The sequence below is a fragment of the Triticum dicoccoides genome, chromosome 4A, assembly GCF_002162155.2.
Source record: "Triticum dicoccoides isolate Atlit2015 ecotype Zavitan chromosome 4A, WEW_v2.0, whole genome shotgun sequence".
Lineage (NCBI taxonomy): Eukaryota > Viridiplantae > Streptophyta > Magnoliopsida > Poales > Poaceae > Triticum > Triticum dicoccoides.
Window position 1 is genome coordinate 588,991,550 of NC_041386.1, and position 25,116 is coordinate 589,016,665.

Here is a 25,116-nt window from a genome sequence, read left to right on the forward strand (position 1 = left end):
GATGGAGGAGAATAGCTCAGCTAGTGAGCATGTACTCAGAATGTCTGGGTGCTTCAACCGCTTGAATCAAATGGGAGTTAATCTTCCAGATAAGGGAGTGATTGACAAAGTTCTCTAGTCACTATCACCAAGCTACTAGAGCTTCATGATGAACTATAACATGCAAGGGAAGATGATCCCGGAGCTGTTCATCGAGCTTAAGGCCGTGAAGGTAGAAATCAAGAAGGAGCATCAAGTGTTGATGGTTAACAAGACCACTGGTTTCAAGAAGGGCAAGGGAAAGAAGGGAAACTTCATGAATGGCAAGCTAGTTGCCCCTCCAGTGAAGAAACCCAAGAACCCAAACCCGAGACGAAGTGCTTCTATTAGGGGAACGGTCACTGGTAGCGGAACTGCCTCAAATACTTGGTAGATAAGAAGGCTGGCAACTTCAACTAAAGTATATTGATATATGTGTTATTGATGTGTACCTTACTAGTACTCCTAGTAGCACCTGAGTATTAGATACCGGTTCAGTTGTGAAGATTGGTAACTCGAAACAAAAGCTACGGAATAAACAAAGACTAGCTAAGGGCGAGGTGACGATGTGTGTTGGAAGTGTTTCCAAGGTTGATGTGATCACCATCGCACGCTCCCTCTACCTTTGGGTTTAGTGTTGAACCTAGATAAATGTTGTTTGCATTGGTGTCTGCGTTGAGCATGAACATGATTAGATCATGTTTATTGCAATACAGTTATTCATTGAAGTTAGAGAATAATGGTTATTCTGTTTACATCAATAATACCGCCTATGGTCATGCACCCAATGTGAATGGTTTATTGAATCCCAGTCATAGTGATACACATGTTCATAACATTGATACCAAGAGATGTAGAGTTGATAATGATAGTACCACTTTATTGTGGCACTGTCGCTTAGGTCATATTGGTGTAAAGCGCATGAAGAACCTCCATACCGATGGACTTTTGGAGTCACTTGATTTTGAATCACCTGACACATGCGAACCATGCCTCATTGGCAAGATGACTAAAACCCCGTTTTCTGGAACAATGGAACAGGCAAGTGACTTGTTGGAAATCATACATGCTGATGTGTGCGGTCCGATGAGTGTTGATGTGCGCGGTGGATATCGTTATTTTCTCACCTTCACCGATGAATTGAGTAGTCTGAAACATTTGAAAAGTTCAAGCAATTTCAGAGTGAAGTTGAGAATCATCGTAACAAGAAGATCAAGTTCCTACGATCTGATCAAGGGGAGAGTATCTGAGTTATGAGTTTGGCAATCACTAAAGACAAGGTGGAATCGTTTCACAGTTGACACCACCTGGAACACCATAGCGTAATGGTGTGTCCGAACGTCATAATCGAACCTTATTGGATATGGTGCGTTCTATGACGGCTCTTGATGATCTACCACTAGCGTTTTGGGGTTATGCATTAGAGACAAATACATTCACTTTAAATAGGGCACCATCTAAAGTCTGTGGAGACTACACCGTATGAACTATGGTTTGGCAAGAAACCTAAGTTGTCGTTTCTTAAGGTTTGGGGTTGCGACGCTTATATCGAAAGGCTTCAGCCAGAAAAGCTCGAACCCAAAGCAGACAATTGTGTTTTCATAGAATACCCAAAGAAGACTATTGGGTATACCTTCTATCTCATATCTGAGGGCGAAGTGTTTGTCGCTATGAACAGGTCCTTTCTCGAGAAAGAGTTTCTTTCGAAAGAATTGAGTGGGAGGAAGATAGAACTTGATTGTTGAACCTTTACTTCAACCATCAGAGTAGCGCAGCACAGAAAGATGTTTCTGTGGCACCTACGTCAGTTGAAGAGAAAGCTAATGATGATGATCATGAAGCTTCAGATCAAGTTACTATCGAACCTCATAGGTTGACAAGGGTGTGTACAACTTCTGAGTGGTAACCCTGTCTTAAAGGTCATGTTGTTGGACAACGATGAACCTATGAGTCATGGATAAGCGATGGTGGGCCCGGATTTCAACAAATGGCTAGGAGCCATGAAATCCAAGATAGGATCCATGTATGGGAACAAAGTATGGACTTTGGTGGACTTGCCCGATGATCGGCATGCCATTGAGAATAAATGGATCTTTAAGAAGAAGACAAACACTGATGGTAATGTCACCATTTATGAAGCTCGACTTGTCTCAAAGAAGTTTCCGACAAGTTCAAGGAGTTGACTGTGATGAGACTTTCTAAATCATAGCGATGCTAAAGTCTGTTAGAATTATGTTAGTAGTTGTTGCATTTTCATTTACGAAATCTGGCAGATGGATGTCAAAGCAAAGTTTCCTTGATGGTTTTCGTGAGGAAAGGTTGTATGTGATACAACCAGAAGGCTTTATCGATCCTAAGGATGCTAAAGGATATGCAAACTCCAGCGATCCTTCTATGGACTAGAGCAAGCATCTCAGAGTTGGAACATACGCTTTGATGAGGTGGTCAAAGCTTTTGGGTTTATGCAAAGTTTGCAAGAAACTTGTATTTGCAAGAAGGTGAGTGGGAGCACTACAACATTTTTGATAAGTATATGTGGATGACATATTGTTAATCGGAAACGATGTAGTATTTCTGGAAAGCATAAAGGGTTGTTTGATTTGAGTTTTTCAAAGGAAGACCTAGGTAAAACTGCTTACATATTGGGTATCAAGATCTATAGAGATAGATCAAGACGCCTGATGATACTTTCACATAGCACATACCTTGACATGATCTTGAAGGAGTTCAAAATGGATCAGTCAAAGAAGGAGTTCTTGGCTGAGTTGTAAGGTGTGAAGTTAAGACTTGAAGCTCGACCACATCAGAAGAAAGAGAAAGGACGAAGGTTGTCCCCTATGCCTTAGCCATAGGCTCTATACGATATGACATGTTGTGTACCGCACCTGATATGTGCCTTGCCACGTATCTGGCAAGGGGGTACAAGAGTGATCCAGGAATGGGTCATTGGATAGCAGTCAAAATTGTCCTTAGAGGAATAAGGAAAATTTTCTCGGTTTTGGAGGTGATAAAGAGTTCGGCGTAAAGGGTTACGTCGATGCAAGCTTTAACACCTATCCGTATGACTCTGAGTAGCAAACCGGATATGTATAGTGGAGCAACCATTTGGAATAGCTCCAAGTGGAGCGTGGAAGCAGCATCTACAATATGACATAGAGATTTGCAAAGTACATACGGATCTGAATGTTGCAGACCCATTGACTAAACCTTTTTCACGAGCAAAACATGATCAGCACCAGAACTCTATGAGTGTTCGATTCATCACAATGTAACTAGATTATTGGCTCTAGTGCAAGTGGGAGACTGTTGAAATATGTCCTAGAGGCAATAATAAAATGGTTAGTATTATATTTCCTTGTTCATGATAATTGTCTATTGTTCATGTTATAATTGTATTAACCGGAAACCATAATACATGTGTGAAAACATAGACCACAACATGTCCCTAGTGAGCCTCTAGTTGACTAGCTCGTTGGTCAATAGATGGTTGTGGTTTCCTGACCATGGACCTTGGATGTCGTTGATAACGGGATCACATCATTAGGAGAATGATGTGATGGACAAGATCCAATCCTAAGCATAGCACAAGATCATGTAGTTCGTTCGCTAGAGATTTTCTAATGTCAAGTATCATTTCCTTAGACCATGAGATTGTGCAACTCCCGGATGCCATAGGAGTGCTTTGGGTGTATCAAACGTCACAACGTAACTGGGTGACTATAAAGGTGCGCTACAGGTATCTCCAAAAGTGTCTGTTGGGTTGGCACGAATCGAGACTGGGATTTGTCACTCCGTGTGACGAAGAGGTATCTCTGGGCCCACTCGGTAACGCATCATCATAATGAGCTCAATTTGACTAAGGAGTTAGTCACGGGATCATGTGTTATGGAACGAGTAAAGAGACTTGCCAGTAAAGAGATTGAAGAAGGTATAGGGATACCGACGATCGAATCTCGGGAAAGTAACATACCGATGGACAAAGGGAATTGTATACGGGATTGATTGAATCCCCAACATCGTGGTTCATCCGATGAGATCGTCGTGGAACATGTGGGAGCCAATATGGGTATCCAGATCCCGCTATTGGTCATTGGTCGGAGAGGTGTCTCGGTCATGTCTGCATGGTTCCCGAACCCGCAGGGTCTACACACTTAAGGTTCGGTGACGCTAGAGTTGTAATGGGAATAGTATGTGGTTACCGAAGGTTGTTCGGAGTCCCAGATGAGATCCCAAACATGACGAGGAACTCCGGAATGGTTCGAAGGTGAAGATCGATGTATTGGACGAAGGGTATTGGAGTCCGGAATTGTACTGGGAGTACCGGGTGACGACCAGTGTTCGAAAGGAGTTTCGGAGGCCCCGGCAAGCGTTGGGGGGCCTTATGGGCCAAGGGGAGGGGCACACCAGCCCACTAAGGGGTTGTGCGCCCCTCCCATCCAATCTCACCTAACCTGGAGAGGTGGGGGTGCCTCCCCTAGGGCAGCCGCCCCTCCGACTTGGGGGGCAAGTTTCCTAGGGGTGGGGGCGCCCAAACCCATCTAGGGTTTCCCCTGTGGCGGCCGCCCCTCCCCTAGGGAAACCCTAGGGCGCCTCCTCCTCCCCCCTTCCCCCTATATATAATGAGGGAGAGAGAGGGCAGCCGCACCCCTTCCCCTGGCGCAGCCCCTCCCTCGTCGAACACCTCCTTCTCCTCCGTAGTGCTTGGCGAAGCCCTGCCGGAGAACCGCAAGCTCCGCCACCACGCTGTCGTGCTACCGGAGCTCTCCCTCAACTTCTCCTCTCTCCTAGATGGATCAAGAAGGAGGAGATGTCCCCGGGCTGTACGTGTGTTGAACGCGAAGGCGCCGTCCGTTCGGCACTTGGATCAGATCTTCCGCGATTTTAATCACCGCGAGTACGACTCCATCAACCGCGTTCTTGTAACGCTTCCGCTTAGCGATCTTCAAGGGTATGAAGATGCACTCCCTCTCTCTCGTTGCTAGCATCTCCTAGATTGATCTTGGTGACACGTAGGAAATTTTTGAATTATTACTACGTTTCCCAACAGGGTAAACAAATTACGGTTGGGCAATTGATATAAGAGCAAATAATTATGACGATATCCAAGGCAATTATCATGTATAGGCATCACGTCCAAGATTAGTAGACCGATGCCTGCCTACATTTACTACTATTACTCCACATATCAACCGCTATCCAGCATGCATCTAGTGTATTAAGTTCATGGAAAAACGGAGTAATGCAATAAGAACGATGACATGATGTAGACAAGATCTATTCATATAGGAATAGACCCCATCCTTTTATCCTTAATGGCAATGATACATGCGTGTCATGTCTCTTTCTGTCACTGAGATTGAGCACCGCAAGATCGAACCCATCACAAAGCACCTCTTCTCATGGCAAGAAAAATCAATCTAGTTGGCCAAACCAAGCCAAAGTTTTGGAGAAGAAATACGAGACTATAACAATCATGCATAAGAGATTTCAACAAAGACTCAAATAATATTCATAGATAGATATGATAATAAACTCGCAATTCATCGGATCCCAACAAACACGGACGCGCTTGCGCGCCAGGGCGAGGAGCCAGCAGGCGGCGCGGTCGAAGTGGCGCACGCGGACGCGGGCGCTGAAGCCGTCGACGGGCGCGGAGCACCGCCACGAGGCGCGAGCGTCGGGCGCGGCGCCGGACCACGGGTCGAACTGGATGTCGAGGTCGGGGAGGATTCCCAGCGGCGGCGCCAGGCACGGGACAGGCGGTAGGTGCGGACCAGCTCCTCGAAGGGGGCCGGGCGAGATGTCGTTGAGCATCTCCGGCGGAAGCGACATCAAGTCGTCCAGGACCGCCCGCCAGCGCCGGTTACTCCCCGCGCCCTCCATTCTCTTCATCGTGGGTTTACGTGGGGGGTGGGTGGTGGGACGGGGGATGTGGCGGTGCTGATTGTGTGCCCGTATGTATCTATGGTGAGGAACTGGTTGGCGTCTTCCTAAGGCTGGCCGGACTTTACAAATTCGGCCCTCAAATGTCCACGGACACGTCCGGGCATCTCTGCGGACAGAGACCGGTCACGTTTCAAATTTGCTCCTCTACATCTGAGTTTCTCATATTTCACCCCATAAAGCCCTACAAACCATGCAAAATAAACCTACGTGCTACGGTACCCTAGCTACAATTCATCGTCGGAGTTGTCCAAGACATCGGTGTCGGGCGTCGGGTGGACGGACGCGTAGGAGGGCTCTGGCTCCTCCTCCTCTGCAGCGTGCTCCGCCTCCATCTCCTCCCGACAACGGCGGATGGCCTTCGCATTCGACTCCGAGCGGGGGGAATCGAGGATGGCATGCTGCTCCGCCTACAGATCCGCGTCCCGAGCGTCCCCTACATCCTCTTCCGGCTCCTCCTCCTCCTCCTCAAGTCCTCCGAATCTACTCCATTCGGAGGTAGCCCCACGGTGATCCGGGCTTCACACCTTCCCCAAATCTGCTCAAGGAGTTGCAGCCCGCGCTTCGATGTTAGATATGGATGGCTCCTTACCCGGCGAAGTGGGGGCATGTCTACTAGTGGTGGCGGAGTAGAGGAATGTCTACTAGTGGTGGTGGATGGGGAGTGGAAAGTGACGACGACAGTGGACAGGAAAGGAAAATATGGGCGGGGTAGGGTTTCGATGTTGGTGGTCGGCTTAACTAGCCGGGCTAGCCACTACGCAACCGGTCGAAGCACCGCCATACGATGCCATCAATCCGATGGAGGAGATGAGCTTCGACTTCAGTCCAACGTGGTGGACGCGCCTGGGCACCCCCATATCCACCGAATATTTAAGCTGAATATGAGAGCCGCCAGTTAACCGGGGCGTTTGAAGTTTAAGCTGGGTATGAGAGCCACCAGTTAACCCGGGCGTTTGAAGAGCCCGTCTAGGACGCATCTTCGTGACCGGGCGGACCGTGACCGGGTCGTCCGCCCGAGCGTGCCCGGGCGTTTGAGGCGAAGGAATCCGTTCAGGATCCGATGGCTCTGGTTGGAATTTTCAGATTTGCACCAAAAATCGGTTTTCACATGATTCGTTGCCATTAACATTTGATAAAGCAGACCATCAAGGCCAGCCTAAGAACTCGCAGGTCTCAAGCATGTGCGCGGCGAGATAATTAAACCACCAAAAGGAAAAACATGTGCACAGTGAGATTATTGAAAGCTTTCATGGTACAAAGACTGAAAATCAACAGATACAAAGCATTTCAGGTATCTTGCCGAACAGGAAGTTTGTCAAAGTAACCATTCAGCAGATGAACCAACTGGGGCAGTTCAAGGATAAATATGAAACAGAAGGGAATGCAATCACAGTCGTTTTGAGGGAAATGAGTTCCTTATTGCTGCCCGCGTAGATCCGGTGCAACCACACTTCCTCACGGATGATGCCTGCGGGGAAACGAATTAAACGTCATGAAACCATCCGAGTTCTCAAGCGTGACGGAAATAAAACTTGGAGAGCACAAGTGGACAGATGCTTTTTAAGCAAAAAAAGCATACTGCCGACGCGCCGACTTGCCAACCATATGGATTAAGCAATATATTATTTGTCAGGCAGCACAAACGGATATATGGACACTGGAACACGACTTCAAATGATTGAAAGATAACAATTCAATAGCAGACCTGGTCATGATATAATTTCTTGGAAAATGTGCATCTTCGAGGTTATTAGAACGTTCAAATGAGTTAAATCGAGCAGGGAATGAACATGCAAAGCAGCGGCTGACAATCAGCTGGTACTCCCAAGTGCACTTGCGGTATATAGACACTCAAACATGACTTCCCATGATAGAAAGATAGCAATTCAATAGCTAACCTGAGGTATAATTTCTGAGAAATGTGAATCTTTGAGGCTAGGCTACTGTAATGTTCGAATGATTTAAAGTGAGCAGTGAATGATCATGCAAGAAGTGACTGAAAATCATCTGGTATTTCCAAGGGTGCAACCTTCTGTTCTTTGATTATGTAGCAGCCATACTTGAGCTAAGGGTACAGGAAAAAGAACTACAAAATTTTATGATTATGTAGCAGCCAAAACTCATAAGGCCCTCACAATAGACATTTTCTTCTAATCAATGGAATTGCTTCTTCATAGTAAAACAAGGAGAGTAAGTTCAAAGCACAAACTAACTAATCATCAAAAAATAAGGAAGATGGCAAACTAATCATCAAAAAGTAGGTGTTACTTATCAGCAACTCAATTCTCAAATCCAGGATCCACCTAGAGTAATAAGTTGGTAAATAGTACTATCTCTTACTCCCACTATTCCTTGATATTGATGGTCTCAATACACACATTTAGCCATACATTTCCATACAACAACAAGTACAAATACTTATGTCTATATTGGTCAACGTTTTCAAAATTCTGATTGTGCGCATTGTAGAAGGGCATATACTTAAGAATGGAGGGAGTGAGTTGTATCATACGCAAAATTATGTATGTCTTATGAGTATATGTTTCCACTCTATAGACAGCACGATAGCTACCTGATGTTCAATTTTGAAATTTTGAACAATGCTAAATTTGTGAAGCAGGTCATCTAATATCGATGTAGTTAGAAGAGCATTAAGGTCTTAATCATTGCCACTCAGAGCTTATGGTGCCGGTATTAACAAAGCCTAATGGGTTGTGTATGAACTAGAACCTTGACAAGCAGCAAGTTGCTCAATTCAAGTGAACATACTTATCTGTCACCCCCTTTGGTTAACAGAAGACCTAAGGTAACAGATTTAAGTCTGATACACGAATGACCAAATACATAGATAGAACCTACAAGTTTGAAGAGAGTATTATCTATCCTTGATCCTCACAGAACAATGTCACCAACATTTGCATGATTACTCAAGCATGCCCTAGTACAACCAGATTGTAAGAGCATCTCGATGAGTGCAGTTCACATGTGAGACAGAAATGATCCAGTAGCCCAGTCAGGCAATTGCATAACAAAAACTAATTAAGGCTGATGAATTCAACAAAATCAAAACAGCCCAACGAAAAGCGCACACTATCGAAAGGCAGTGTACTTTGAATGTTCTAGCATGCCTACAGGCCTTCTCACCACTCACGAAACAAACATTAAACAGGACTGGAGATCCAGACAGCAACACGAAACACACTACGTTAACAGAATGCCAGTGGCTGGGGTAACACAAAGCCTAACTCATCAAAACCTGAAATAAAAATCCACTAAAGGCTTCTCCAACCAGCGGACTAAAGTAATATACTGGTATCTCAGCCCGATAAAACCCTCTCGTAGAAGTATTTTAACAACGTTTTTGGTAATATTCACAATGGATAACCGGTGGAGATAAGGCGATTCGGTACAGCTTCGCAAAATCAACTAAATGGTAAGCCATATGAACTGCTCCGTCCTTCACCCAGCAGCACCCAAAATCTGGCATACTAATAACTTATACAATACCAAACTATGCGGCCCAAACTAAACGACACCTAGCTGGAGCATTCTAACCTACATCGAATTCTCCTCCACGGATCGCCGCATTCGAATCCGCCTGCGCTATCAATCCAATCCCTCCCTAGGCAGGCAGAGACGACTGCGGACACGGCAAAATGGACGGAAGGAACAACGAGCATGTAGATCTGGCTGGAGGGGAGGGGAAGTGACGCACCGGATTCGGATTTCAGGACGAGGAGGGCGGGGCGGGGCCGGCGTGGCGGGCGAGGAGGTCGTCGTAGGGGTCGCGGCGGCCGGCGGCCTGGCTGATCTGGGGGTCCCAGGAGAGCTGGGAGTTGAAGCGGTCGAAGGTCCAGAAGCCGTAGGGGCGGAGCGGGAGCGCCCAGGCCGCCTTGGTGCGCTCGCACCGCTCCTTCATCCGGTAGACGTGCGCCCGCTGCGCCTCGTCGCGCTGGTCTGGGTCCTCCATCAGCCGCAGGATCAGGTTCTCCGCGAACTCCATGATGAATCCCATGGCGGCCGAGGCTTCTCTCTCTTTCGCTCGCGAGGGGGGGCGATCTGAGGAAATGTCTTCTTCCTCCGGCCCGGTCGGCGTCTCGTGGTTAGGGATGGTGGGTGGGTGGCCGGCGGCGATGTCAACGTGGATTTGCAGCAGATGATGACCGGCCCAGCCCGGCCCAACAGTTTTGGGTCGGAAGGTGATATCAGAAGTTAGCCTAGTCCGCTCATTTTCAGTTCTGTTTAACTGAAGAAAAAGTCAACTAAAAAAAACTGAAGAAAAAGTCACCCCTAAAAAAACTGAAGAATACTGGTCAAAAAAATGAAGAATAAGTTTTTTTTCACTGGAGACTGAAGAAAAAGTTTACGCTTGAAATGAAGAAAAGGTGGGAATCTTTTTTTGTGTGTGTTCTAGAAAAAAAATTGTACTAATCCGAGTGTTTGGGACAAGTTTAGGGTGCAAAATATTTTTTGATGGGAAAATTTAGGGTTCAAAATGTAGCATGTGCAAGATGATGCAGTAAAGTGAGCACTGGCCATTGGGGACTAGTTGATGTATCAATGCTGCATTTAACCACTCTGTTGCAAATATCTCACTCTTTCTATTTTAATCTGTTGCAAGTTCCTAACACTGCCTAGAAATTCAAGATGGTAGGATTAGATCCAAAAATGTAAAATTGGTCGTCACAGGTTCTCACGGCTGTGGAAAAAGTTGGCTAGAAAACAAGTCTGAAAAGTGGGGTAAGATGTTAAAAAGGTGTGGCGCATCACAACTCTGACTACAACCAAACACTCACCGAACTTGCATGTCCTTAGTGTTACATTAGCTTCTAATACAATGTTAGTTTTATACACCAGGAAAGGCATCAGACCTAGTCCTGCTACAACTGCAGTAAGTACATCATATTTCTGCTGGAAGGGAAGAAGCCTTCAATCTATTCAGAACTCATGACCATCCGCGGAGCTCACATGGGTGTACAGAAGCATGATGTACAATCAAGCTGCACCGGCATTGCCTTGACCGCCATCCGGAGCACTTTCCATTGTCCTAGATGAGCTGCTGCGCGACAGTTGAGATGCCGCGGTGCTGGGTTTCTGTGCCTCGGTGGCAATCAGCGATGCGCTGCCCTCTGCTTCTTGGTGGAGAGGAACAGTGGCCGCTACTGGAGCAGAGGCATTTGCTTCTTGAACTTCACTGGACACGGTATGCGCACTCTTTTCTTTGGAGGTGACTGTGAACAACAAACAACGCATATCAAGGTAAATAAGAGGGAAGGTGGTTATCATTTCAGCACATGCCCAGATGTGAGAAGTTGCGCGAAATACCCAGAGAAGAAACAGAGCTGTGCGGTGCTGGAGGCGTGACTTGTGACGAAGCTGCCGCCGTTAGGGTTCCTCTTTTATTTCTTGCCTGCAGAAGGAATGAAATGATGTGAAGGATGAAACGCTACACAGCAAGTACTCACGTGATGAGCAGTGCAGGACGTACCTTCATCTCATCGCAGTACTTTACGACAGCGGATATGTTGCAATATCGACCGTGAACTAATGTATATACCCACAGAAGGAGCTTCCTTGGGATGCTTAGGTCAAGGGTGTCAACTATACCGGGGGCTTGCTGTAATAACCCTTCAACAGATGCCTGGGATGGGGTTACTGTGTAGAGATTAATACCTGAGGGAAATGTTCCACAAGAACTGTCCCGATAAAAGTTGTAAGTGCTCTTCATTACAGTAACTGCAGTCTCCATGTTATCTTCGGATGTCTGTCTGATCGGAATGTTTTTAATTCTAGCGAGTGTCTCAAACCAATTCATGTCAAGACCTTTGAATTGAGTAGGCCCATCAGGGGATGAGATAAGGAGCTCATCAGGTTGCAGATCAACGTACAACAGAAGGCCATTGGATAATGGAACAGGCTGATTGTCTGTGTCCATAGATTCAGGCAGCGGGGTGATTGAGGCCAATTTGATGAGTATACAACGGCACCATGACAGAGAAGCATGCTTACAGATCTTCGCAAAGTTGCTATTTGTCAATTTAGGTGTCTTGAAACGCTTTCTTATCTTCTCGTTTAGTGCTTCAAGAACATCTACTCGGACATCACTTTCGAGCAAATGGATATATTGGTGGATATAGCTGCCATAAGGAAGCACTAATAAGACAACTATCTAGCTTAAAGAATAGTGTATTGCACTCTGATTGAGTTACTTACCCGTAAAGATTGCATTCTGACAACTCTGGACTGTTCACCTCTGGTATGGTGCTTATATCACCCAACAGGTTTGCATGGTCCATGAATACACCAAACATTTTCTCAAGTAGTTGCTCAGTAGAAACATCACCACAAACTCGACGGATCTCAGGATCATGGATCGCTGCTGTTAAAACTTGAAGATACTTCCCGAGACCGACAGGAACAATATCACCCAAACATAGAGCAAACTACAAAAGAGAACAAATAGGTATTGTATATCCAGAAAAAAGGTACTCCCTCTGTAAAGAAATATAAGAGCGTTTAGACACTACTTTAGTGTTCTATAAATGCTCTTATATTTCTTTACGGAGGGAGTATGTATTAACATCATTATACTGATAATTAGGAGGTACCCTCTTATCGGTTCGCAGGTATGTGTATGCCCTCTCAAGAGTCCACAAATCCATGTTCTTCTCCAACAGGTCCAAGTATAGTATCATATACTTCCTGATGCATGTAATGAATTTTCGTGAACTTTCTGATAAACTGACCTCCAGATTCTTTCTGGATACACCGATATTCGGATTTTTCCTCCTGAAAGAAAGAACGGACAATAAGAATTATTTGGGGGAACTATCAATATCAGAAGTTGTAAAAGTCAATTACATCAGTATGTAAGTTCACAACAACATTACACATGTAGCAAAAGAGGCTTTACCTTCCTTTTCTAACAGCACCATCAATTTCCCACATGTTCACTGTAAAGGAAGAGCGAGTGGATTTGAAACAAAATGAGAGCTCTTCCTTAGCCCGCTCCAGGTCCCCTGCTTCACCCCTTCTATAAAATCCTTGAGCAAGCTTGTACCTTGCCTTGTGGAAATGCTTTAACTCCCCTTCCACACAAGTACCAAGGGCATGCAGACAGTCATCATAAAGGATGTGCCATGCTTTATCAAGTAAATCAGGCTTAACTAACTTATTTCCCTCCGCATCATCCAGAGCATTATCATTCTGTTCAGAGGACCCCAGCATGCTCAAGACATTTTCCTTGGTCGACTGGTTGTATGTGTAATCAGCAACTACCTACAAACCACACAATCCACAAAGTTAACATTTAATTACCTATTACTAAAGTACTATGACACAGATAAAACCATAACTACCAACAAGGATGCATCTCTGATTGGAAATCCAGAATGACGAAGGTCTCATAAAGTATTTTGACATTACAAGATTTTAATATTTAAGATTCTAATTCACAGTTTGGTGTTATATATAATACTTAAAATTGAGCTCTTGGTGCCAGACAAGTTGCCCAATATAGCCAAAGAGCTCAAAGATCCTGAGCTGACTTGGGCTCACTTGTCGGTGGCTCAGTTCGCAAGAACGAGCTGAGCCGAGCACTGCTTTGTCTTTTCACTCGTTGTCTTAATGAGCCAAGCTGGTTCATCAGCAGCTCATTAGCTCGTTTCATGTGTAATATAGCCCGAACCACATCTAATCTATCCTATAGAACATAAGGCCACACTTGTTTAGTTGGTATTTTGACATCACATATGTCGGGGGGGTTTATCTATGAGAAACTTGGTTGGTGGTTGTCGAACTTAGTGAAACTATTACTTGCGTTGTTCTAGAACTTTAATTATTTATATGGCCTGTATGGAACCATTATTTATTATATATAAGAATGCCTGATAGAACTGCAATGCCTAGCATAGCCCTAAAATCCAGTGACCAAATGTAACCACCTGAGCTATCAAGATGCCAGATCTTGTCCAAGATACAGTTATAAATGTACTTCACTAATGTGCTAAATTAACCTTTTTAAAAGAGAAACCATCTGAAGAAACACAGACTCAGCCATTTGATTATCAACATGAGCATGGCTTCACTGGTGGAACATTCCATACCATCACTCACAAGTCAGTCAATATGAAAAAGCATATCCGGGTGAGGACAGGAGTATACTAAAACCATCAAAGGAAGAGACTAAACTGATGCCTAACATTTCTCTCCATTTGTTTAAAAATCAATTGACATATGTTATCTTAACAAACCTGTATCACATTAAGATTCTGTTTCCCTCGGGTATAAAGTAATTTCAAGCGTGATGCATGCATCCTGTAAACCGGGTCAACTGCAGTTGGATTCAATGTGATGGCTTTCTTGTAGTATGAAAATGCCTTAGCAGGTGATTGCCCCAGTTTCTCACACAGCTTTCCAAGGTAAAATGCATGGAGCCACTGAGACCTGCAAGATAAATAAGCATCATATCATTACATGTACGGCTCAGACTCTAGGAGGTGCTCATAGGGGTAGAGCTAGGGTGTGCATGCTACATTCATAGGGGTGAGTGTGTGTGCGTATTTGTGAGAGTCTACGTCTGTACTGTGTTTCCAAAAACAGAAGATAAAAAGATGAGTACAGGTTTTGTGTGCCAGATTACATGAGTTCAAAAGCCTTCTCAAATTGCTTCAGCGAATTTCGGCAGTTAATGTCCCATGTTGCATCCTTCACAGGCAATATAGATCTTTGATCATAAAAAGGTACCACATTTTGAACGCTGTCATAGTAAACTAGGGCCAACAATTCATGCATTTCAACCTGAAAAAAGGTGATTAGATGTCATTCCCAACACAAAGGCATCTCGCTGGTGAGTACCGGAAAAACAATAGACTGATGGATACACCTGATCAGGAATAGTTTTAGCCAATATTAAACTCATCATCAGGCTGCGTCGACTATGTCTACGGCCTGCCTCAACCCTTTGAATTAAAGCTGTATTTGTTCGCCAATCCAAAATGCTTATATGCTTACTACCATCGTTCAGCAACAGGTCAACTTCCTGTGGAAGCATGACAAACACTGGTTATACAACAGCATTGACTATAATACAAGCCAAACTTCAGCCAATTCCTAACTAAGAATATTACCTCATCATATAAACTTGAAAGCCTTTGCCAGCTTTCAAACCGTAATGGGTTATACAACAGATCATACTTGAAAAGATTTGCACTTTGTTCAACAAATTCTCCTCCTTCCTTTTTCAACACAAAACCTGTGTACTTGTCGCTGGGACTTGTATCTTCAGCTTCTGCGATGTAGTGATACAGGCTTCCATAAACATCTGAGTAAGGCTCGGAGCTGCATGAATCAGTCACAGAAAAAATAGTTGGTGTATATCCTCTACTGATTCTGTTTCAGTGCTTAAGGGAGTCTAGGTGCAATGTAAAACCTGTCAGCGGAAAGTTTCTTGAATGCTTCATAGCCTGTTTCACCTGGAAACAGTACATTCAGGACTGCTTCCCTAGATCCATGGGTATCATAAATTTCACAGAGTATCTTTTCACATGAATCAGGTCCGTCCAGGAAATTGTCAAGAGGGTTATTAACTAATATTTCAGAAGGTGGCTGAGGAAAATGTTTGCGTATCGCGCGCAGCACTCTCCGTAGTTTAACCAAACCAGTTTTCTGAAATAATAAATTAAGAACAGAAAATGCATTAATTCTCTATATTTAATGCTTCATACAATCAAAACTGAAACTAACAACTCATTATGAATTTACTCACAGATAGCTCTTTTGCATATGGTAGGACATACTGAAACACATCAGCACACTGTTCTTTTGTTTGATAGTCACCGCGGCTTGCATTCTTATGTACGGCTAGATCATCTTCACTGCAAGAATCCGGGTTTATCTTCAAACCATATAAGCAGAAAAAAGCCTGGTCCAAGGCACTATCAATACTTGATTGCATTTCCTCCAACTCTGCATTGGCAGAGCATTTATCAGGATAAATACCAACAAAAGGCTACATTTATTTGTTTGTTAATATACTTTCACTACAGCACCAAGAATTAAGGAGTAAGGATCGGTTCTATATGCTCACAGAGACAAAACTAGCCAGCATTGTCTGGCATTATACAACATCTGTAGTTCTCTGCCACATAATAAATAGAACTATAGGAGACACAAATTATAAACATGGTCAGAGTAATCGAGGCCTACCCGATTCTTCCTCATCCTCAGAGTTATGCTTATCGTCACAAATAGGGCGGTCATCAGTTACACTGTCCTCTGCTCTGCCACTTTCTAGAAGTGAATCTCCTTCCGTTCCATTTGGATCTATATAATAAGATAGAGAAGACCAGTGCAAGCAGTTAAGTAGTTAACTGACAAAGAAACATGTCCACCAGAATAAGTTTGCTAAAAAAAACCTACTAAGTTGAGATTTTAGCTTCACGTCTAATGCCATGAGATGTTTGACTGCAAACTTGAGGAAAGTCCCTTCCTCCCCTTGACCGTCCCTTCCGGCACAGCAGAGCCCATACTCAGCAAGCAAATCATGGACTGCGACAATTAAGTCAACCTGCATAGGTGAACAAAAGTAAGTTGAACTTTAAAAAAAAACACCATAAATCTTATCACTAATATGAAGGAAACACATACCTGAGTTTTGACCGATATCGTTGGATCAAGATGCTGAAGTTTGCAAAACGCAATGGCTGCATCTACAAGGCAAGAACTCTCCAACTGGTCAGCCTCATCCGAGGTTCCAGAGCACGAGAGTTTTCTCCATACAATCATCTTGACAGCAGCACACATGATTGTAAGAAGCAATGATTGAATATTGCCAATGATATGAACTAGTGAACTCAAGCCCTCTTGCCAATCCTGCAAATAATAGCAAACAGTCACTTTGGTGACACTGTTAGGATCCATTAAATTACTGACTGGTGTGGGGTGTCGTATTTTTACAGGGATAATCATGACATATTACTAAGTACGTTGAATAGTCATAAGTTACAACACACATAATACCATACACCATCCTAGCACACCTTTGATAAGCAACTTTACAATGTACTATGAGACAGCCAAAGGAGCAAACACATAGGAAGCGCAACATAAATCATCCTAGAATGAACAGCATAGCAAATTCCCCAGTCCCCATACCACCATAATAATGGTTAGATCCTATAATGAATAGCAGACAGCTCAGATGAACTTCTTGCATGCACAAGAAATTAACCACTGAAATGCTTCAACATTCAAAATAACATTAACTTCCTATTATATCTAATTACAGAGCTTTAAAAATAGCAGGATAACATAATGGCATCAATATGACCATATGTGTAACTTTTTGCAGCTGCAGCCTGCAAGTCTGGAAAACTTGCCAATCTACTATGCCGTCCTGTAGTTTGACTACTAAGATAATATGGTGGTAAAAAAAAAGATAATAATGTGCGAAGTATATGTTTACAACAAACATGCTTATTTATTTTTCTCCATGGCGAATCTAGGTGTTTATAAATAAAACATATAATAAATGGCCAAAGTTAGACTACCTGTCATAATTCATAAATGCACCAAATTTTAAATATTCCAACATCCCATCTATGCAGCCTACATAGAGCTATAATATTTACTCCCTCTGTCCCGTAGTATATTGGATGTAATAAGATCGTATATTATGGGACGGAGGGAGTACCAAATATCCTTCAACATCATCAAGGCTACAAAAACTCTAAAGATTTAACAATGACTTCTCACTTATGCTCATCTTAAATAGTTAAAGGTATGCTTGGTCTGCAGCAAAAACATTGGCAAGCCAATATTTGGCAATACCAAAACCTGTCAATGTTCAGCAATTTTTGTAGAGATATGCAATGTAATTTGGTAGGCAATCAACAGATAACCATCTTTTTGGGCTTGCCATATTTTGGCATCAACCAAAATGCCCTAAATATTTCTGGCTAAGAGAACACTAACATGCTGATATCTAGTACGCCCTCTGTCCCTAAATGACATTTTGGCAAAAAATGACTGGTACAGAGATTCATAGACAAATGAAGTGATGACTTACAGAAGTATCACATTGATCAATAACGTCTTTTGCTGTACTGACACTTCGTGATACGTCCTTGACTGCGTCCACAACACTGTCCAGCCGATTTCTGTTAAGTGCTTCCACAAAATCCGCATCACTTGAAATGTTTCCCTTGTGGGGAGTAATAGATCCAACCATGCCAGCTGCCACAGTTAGAACTTGTATTTTCCTTCGGTGAGAGTCAAGATAGATATTGACGTTCATTGGTTTAGCCTTTTCACATGCAGATATTAAGACATCCAAGGCACCCAACTCAAGTGAAATCACGTTCTCACTTTTGCTCGGCAAATCATATGCATTGCCACCATAGACATCATTGGTGGAAAGCAACAGTGGAGGAAGCAATTCCTTGAACTCTGTATGAGTTATGTTGTTGATATTCTCATCGTTCTTCCAAAGTAAATAATCGAGCTTGATCAAGTTAATTTCACGCAGAATCCTATCAGCTGTCAGAAACTTTACAAGCTTGCTGTGAGGTAGAGGGATAAACTCTCTACTGCCATTCGTTTTGCTGCTACTTCTTAGGAGTGACAGAGCAACATTGAACTCCTTATAAGCTTTTTCTTTGCACTCTTGTGCAAGGGACAGACAGCCACTCAGCCAGAAGAAGCGAATCCAGAACACATAATCAGTATTTGAAGATGTTTCATCACAAAACATGTTACTGGAAATTGATCCGTTAGAGTTTGAACAGCTTTTGGACGTATCTGAAGCATTTCTCTCTGTTTTATCACTTGAACGTATTTCTGCCTTGCAGTTTTCCTTGTCCAAATCAAAGCTGGTGGAGTTCATTTTCTCAACAGATAATGGCAATTCCATAGCTACTGATTCGATGACCTTACAAAGATGGTAAGAAGAATCAGATAGTTCTGAGGATGTTGATGGGCTTCCAGAACATATAGCTCGATCATAGTATAGTTCAGCAAGAAATAAACTGCACAGCGCAGATCTATCTTGCGCCCAGCCTCTAGTAAGTTTCTCTAGTTCAACAAAGTTAGCAAAGTAATCTTGAAAAGGTATGTCGATATGAGCAATCTCCTCCAATAACATAAAGCCAATATGACAAGGACCATTGTTCTTGCATATCTTTAATAGAAATTGCTTAACATCGTCTGCCTCACGGTCGGACGTATATGTGGGAATTTCTGGATTAGAAATGTCAGCATTTCCAGAAGAATCAGTCTTATATGCAGTGCTTGCCCCCTTCAGGATAAATGAGTCTAGAAACTGAGTTATTGCATGAGATAAATCTTTGCCATTGGATTCATTTTCATCTTTTTCGGGTTTGCGACTCCGCAGCCTCTCAAGGCGTCTGCTTCGCCTTTCATGAGGATGTTCTCTGTCTGAATTAACATCTTTCTCTTTAACTGTAGGTGTGCCATCATGCGATTGTAAACTTTCACCATCCCGGTACAAAACATTTTCACTTTCACCAGCAGATTCCATAGGTTTGGATGTACCTATAGATAAGACGACATCCACTGTGTTATAAGCAAGCCCCTTGACAGTCCCCTCAGTGTCTGAACATCTAGTCTCAGTATTTGCACAATGATTTTCATCAGCTTTCACATTTTTTGCAGTTAAGAGACTTATGATGCCATCTAAAACCGATGTCCATTTGGCTTCAACAAGTTGCAATGTTGCATCCCGTTTACTCCTCTTCCTTGTTTCTTGATTTAATACATTGTCTGCAGATTTTCTTTTATTGGAAAATTCAAGTTTGGCATGCTTGGGTTCAAGGATGTCGATACCCCGTGGTGCAAAAGGCACTGGTTCCACATCTTCAATGGTCTTCTTTACATGTAATGCACGATGATGTGATGGCCAATTCATAAGTATTAAATTTGCTACTGAAACACAAGAAACTTCATCACGGATCGCTATAAGGATCTCCAAAAGTTTCTCCATGCAGTTCCCTGTATAAAGCAACCAAAACTGAATGAAAAAACAAAAAAAAAAGGCATCACAAGTTTAAGATATGGTAGTTAAACTACTAAGTAGCTGATTAAATCAAAAGAAAAATGGAATGAGAAGGACATCATACAATTGTTTGGGCTGCATAGAAGCCCTTGCTCAAATGCCCATCTTGATATGCTCAGCAAACCCATTGTGCACGAGAGTGTTCCCAGATGATTCCATACAACTGAATCATTTGTATCAAGCTCCACAGCTTGTAGGTAACAGCGGAGAGCATTATCATAAAATTTCGATCCTTGTCGAAGGAAAACAGATGCAAGGTTTTTCAATGTCAAAAACCTGTGCAATTAAGGACGAAGGTCAGCATTTTGAACAGCAAATACTAATGCCGCACATTTCAAGTCAGTCAACCAATTCAAGATCAAGACAAAGACCGACCATTTACACACACAAAAAAAGACAAAGACAAACTATGCAATGTGTTCTACGATAAACCTGCAGGTTTCAGCATGTTATGACATGCAAGCAGTGCATTATGATTTTATTATGACATGCATAGGATTAGCTACTTACTAGAGCCGGCACACCATTCTGATTCATACTGATAGATTTGAAATAACTAGCATAATATCCGTGTAGTGAGACAGATTGAAAAAAATACTATAGAACTAAAGAAAATAGGAAATATGCCACTTGTGCCAGATCAAACTACGGATACAGACATACTTGCCCTCTTGTCAACGATATATGCTAGATCCAACATGTGGTGTAGACAATGGTGAATAGACCACTGCCACTAGTTGACATCTTTTATAGGGGTACAGGTTAGTTTTTGCAATAACATTGTTTTGTGAATAGTGACCAGTTTCATCCAATTTTGCATGTAACATCCACATTATGTCCAGGAGTTTGACAGACACATAATCCTCTCAATGACGAATAAAAAAGTACATTTATAGCATGACCATTACAAAAAGGTGACAAAGAGAACCTTAGCTGCAGCAAATGCTGATCACTGCCAATGTTCTCAACCTGTTGAAATAAACAATTGTTGAAATGAACAATTTGCTGTTATGAAGGAAGAACATCTGAAATATTCTTAGTGAGATTGCCTGAATTTCGGATATTAGTGGATCCTTCAAAACATCCTCCAAAAGTTCACAAGCTTTTGTGTAGTCTTTTTCTTGCAACTTGAGGAGTCCCTCATGGTATTTATGCGAAAGTGCAGATTCCTGACAGCAGTAAAAGGTTATTTCAATAATACAATATATTATGACAACAACATTAAGAGCTTCTAAAACTCAAAAGTCACTCTAGCCCCTTCTTAGTATCAAATAAATTTTGACAGACATATTAAGAGCTTCTACAACTCAAAAATCAGACTCTGGCCCTTTTTAGGCCGCGGTTGGCATTGAGGTGGATTATGATAATCCAGCTTATCAACCAGCTCATCCAACCATATTAAAAGCTTTTGATGTTTGTTTAACCAACTTACCTCTAGTTTCGTGGCTATTTTCCCACAGCAGATTATAAAACAAGCACAATGCAGCACAGTTCAGCAACTGCAAACTGAGCCTTGGTAGCAAAAACAAGGCTATGTGCATTATATATAACCACAAGGAAGTCCTCCTTTTGAATCAAACATGGCGTGTACACTACATAACTCAGCGTCAGGACCAGTTGCACTAAACCTGAAAGATCTAACTATAGTGTATTGCCCTCCTGCGCCTGCAATCTTGGCAATGCAAGCATTGGAGTCTGTAGTTTCATCTACCACGCCGCGTTTAAATGAATCACATACCCCAATTAACCCATCACATTGCGCTCGGAGAAATCGAAAACCCTAACGTGGCCCGGGTGACGAGCTACATACCAAGCCCGCTGGAAATTCAGGCATTAGGAGCGTGGCACGCTCGGAGAGAGACGGGCGGGAGGAAGGGCGGGGAGAGGAGTTCGTACCTGTGCTTCCTTGGTCGGCGCGAGCGGCTCCCACTGGCCGACGGTGTCGCTCTCGTTGATGGCCGCGATGGAGAACTGCGGAGGGGCGGAGTGAGAAGCAAAGCAATCAGACAAGTGGGGCGAGGGGGCGCGATACGAGGGGCGAGGAGCTCACCATGGCCGGCGGCGCGGAGGAGGCCGCACGGGGACCGGCGGCGACGAGGGTCCCGGCAGCGAGCGGTGGTCGCCGCCGGGGAAGTGCGTCCCGAGAATAATTACGGCTTCGCCTTTGCCAAGGTTTTTTCCCCTCGATTGGGGTATGGGTTTCATGGGCTGGGGCCGGGGCCGGGGCTACAGTGTTGTGAGATGCGTTTGCGTGTGGGGTCGTGTTGCCCATGGGCTTCTGCCATCTGTGTCGTCGCTAAAACACGCTCAACCGCTGCGCCGGGCTGGGTTTCGGGCCGGGTTTGTGAAAGCCAACCTTATGTTCTCAAGCCCAAGCCCCGCCTAGAGCCCGAAATACACACTTTTTCAAGTCTGAGTCCGGCCCGAAATTAAGCCCAAAGACCCAGCCTGGTTGCTGTTTTTCAGCGCTTGCACATGTAAGCCCGGCCCGAAACACTAAAAAGGAGAAGCCCGGGCCCGGTCCAAACTACCTTCCAGGCTGGAAAACGAGGCCCAAGCCCCAAACCGCAAGCCCAACTAGGCCCAGACGGGCTTTTCGGGCCAGGCTCAGGCCGGGCTGCCTATGCCCAGGTCTAGTCGTCGGACACGGAATGGAAGGTTCAGATGAATAGTTGTGATCTTTTTTCTCTCAAAAAATAAAAAGATTGTGGTTTTTTTAAAGTTAGCAGGAGAGTTGTTAAGATTATATTGCAAGAAGGTGAACCAGCTTAGATTAATGCAACTAGATGATTTCCCATGTGAGATTGCAGTTCGGCTTCTCCCTATCCGCACAAGAGAAGCAGGTTTCGCCGGCCACTTATCTTTCTGATTTTCTAGCTAGAAATTGGTGTGCTTCACTTATTAGTTATTTCTACTAGATGCATGTTACTACTCAAATTCTTCGTATTTCGCATGGGATCTCGATGGGCCTAATAATCTTCTCTGAATTTAATCATGCTGCAGGACCGAAGGGAGATGATCAGAGCGCGGCTCTGGACACTTACTCACCAGGAAAGTTAGACGGTCTGACTGCATAGTATACAAAGATCATTGATTCTATCTCATAGTCACTTACCCACCAAGAAAGCTACATGATAGTTTCTTTAGTAATAGGTATATAATTTTGAACGTATAGTTTTCTTTTTCTTTCTCACAGTTTGTTTATTTCAGTTGCCCTATCTTCAGTTGAGCACATGTTTTTTTTTACAAATTAACCGCATTTTAGTATCCTTTTGTTGTATATGCCTAGAGAATTATATAGGTTCAATTATTAATTGTTGCACATAGTTGGATTTGATTCTAAGTTCTACTTTGTTCTGTAACAGTAGGAATGTAGTTCTCGAGAGTTTAGTTCTAAGATTAAGTAATTCATGTAGTGAATAAATGGGTGACACTCAGATTGTCGGAATGTGCTTAGTGTAGTACATAAATAATCCTACATATGATTTACTTGTATAGCACTTTTTGTGGATTGCAGGTTTGTAATGCTTCTTGTGTTTCTAGGTCTATACAGCACGTTAAATCTTGCAAATAGAGATAATTCTGAAGTTATTTCATATTTGCTTTGTACATGCAGTTTTAGTTTTTATGTCATGTGGTCCATGAAGAATCTGCAAATAATGTTCAGAGTTGTTAAAACAAGACTCACCACAGGAGTGAGAGACTAACATGTTGAAGGCTTCAATTACTGAATAGAGAGAGCTCAGTCACAACTTATATGACAAAAGGAGTATGCTTATTTGTATGTGGGAGTAAAGAGGTCCATATTTGCAGAACATCGCGATACTTTTTTGTGCGGGTAAGCATCGTGATACTTTTAAAGGTAGAAGTACAGTAGTTCAGCATAGGCCAGGGACTTTTCCTGCTGCTCTAATCCGCTTGACCTGTTCAAGGGATGTTTTGTTGTTCCTGTATGGTCAATGAAAACTGGTCAGACACTGAGGTCTTCCAATCCACCACACGATATGACCTGCTAATCAACATCGACTACTATGCCTTACAATTTCATCTATTTTGATGTTTCAAATAAATATATTTTAAAGAAATTAAACATAATCTTTGGAATCTCGATTCCCCGGTCTGAATCGTACAACCATTTGTTTGCCTTTATCTGCATCCCCCTGCAGATTAAAAATGGAAGGGATCGGACAGATTTGATTATATGTATAGCATATTCAGATCTTTAAGGCATGGCCATCTCAACAATAATCAGTACATTGCAGGAGTGTAACCAAAGATGTGACATCAAGGTCATATGTAGTCATGCATAGCAGATTGTTTATATTCAGAAAGCAAGAAGATAGAAACAGCAACAGATCATGTATTTTTATCAGCGAGTTCAGTTTAGTTAGCTTTTCTCAATATCCGTTTGCAAATCTAACTGTCTAACTCTTCTTTACCATCGAGGGTTAGGCATATGCACAAACATCTACACCCTCTGTTTCTAAATATAAGACCTTTTAGAGATTCCAATACGGAGACTACACACGGAGCACGCTTCTGTATATAAATGTGCATTCGAGTTGTGGCTGTTTATCTCAACATACATCTTGCTCTCTTTTTTCTCCCGCAAAGTACAGTTCACCCTTTTTAGCCAATTGTGTTTGTGATGATCGGGTGTGATAGGAAGCATATGATACAATCGCTACCCCATCGGCAATGAACGTCCCACGAGTACAAGGAGAGGCGTAAATGTGCACCTACACCTTCGGAGGAAACCCGGCTCCGATGGAAAGAAGATACAAGGTAAAATGACACACCGATAAGCCCTCGCCCTCCACAAAGAAAGTAGAAGACTTGTCTTTAGTTTCTAGACCCTCTTTGCAGTTCTACTCTGTTCTCGAACCGAAAGCACACGCCAATCCTGCAGAATGCTGCACTAGGATGACACAAGCAATGAATGACAGTAATAGAGATCTTACCACGAGAGTAGCAATGTGTACTTTGTACTCCCTCCGTAAACTAATATAAGAGCGTTTAGAATACTAAAGTAGTGATTTAAACACTCTTATATTAGTTTACAGAGGGAGTACTTTGTAAAA

At 43.2% G+C, this 25,116-nt stretch overlaps 2 protein-coding genes across 2 annotated transcripts; both read right to left on the reverse strand.

Annotated features, from left to right (window-relative positions):
• Window positions 1-7,162: 7,162 nt before the first annotated feature.
• Window positions 7,163-10,090, reverse strand: LOC119287042. Its single transcript, XM_037566533.1, has 2 exons — window positions 9,680-10,090; window positions 7,163-7,432 (listed from the first exon to the last, which is right to left on the reverse strand). Exon 1 carries the CDS (start codon window positions 9,977-9,979, stop codon window positions 9,692-9,694), a length of 288 nt encoding a protein of 95 aa, XP_037422430.1. The 5' UTR covers window positions 9,980-10,090; the 3' UTR covers window positions 7,163-7,432; window positions 9,680-9,691.
• Window positions 10,091-10,683: 593 nt separating this feature from the next.
• LOC119287043 (calcineurin-binding protein 1-like) lies at window positions 10,684-22,217 on the reverse strand. Its single transcript, XM_037566534.1, has 21 exons — window positions 22,086-22,217; window positions 21,932-22,006; window positions 21,085-21,204; window positions 20,964-21,004; window positions 20,100-20,311; window positions 18,032-19,971; window positions 16,612-16,836; window positions 16,384-16,531; window positions 16,171-16,287; window positions 15,731-15,930; window positions 15,395-15,630; window positions 15,093-15,303; window positions 14,849-15,004; window positions 14,606-14,763; window positions 14,217-14,409; window positions 12,878-13,242; window positions 12,573-12,753; window positions 12,178-12,407; window positions 11,453-12,101; window positions 11,290-11,374; window positions 10,684-11,195 (listed from the first exon to the last, which is right to left on the reverse strand). Exons 1-21 carry the CDS (start codon window positions 22,086-22,088, stop codon window positions 10,960-10,962), a joined length of 5,781 nt encoding a protein of 1,926 aa, XP_037422431.1. The 5' UTR covers window positions 22,089-22,217; the 3' UTR covers window positions 10,684-10,959.
• Window positions 22,218-25,116: the final 2,899 nt, after the last annotated feature.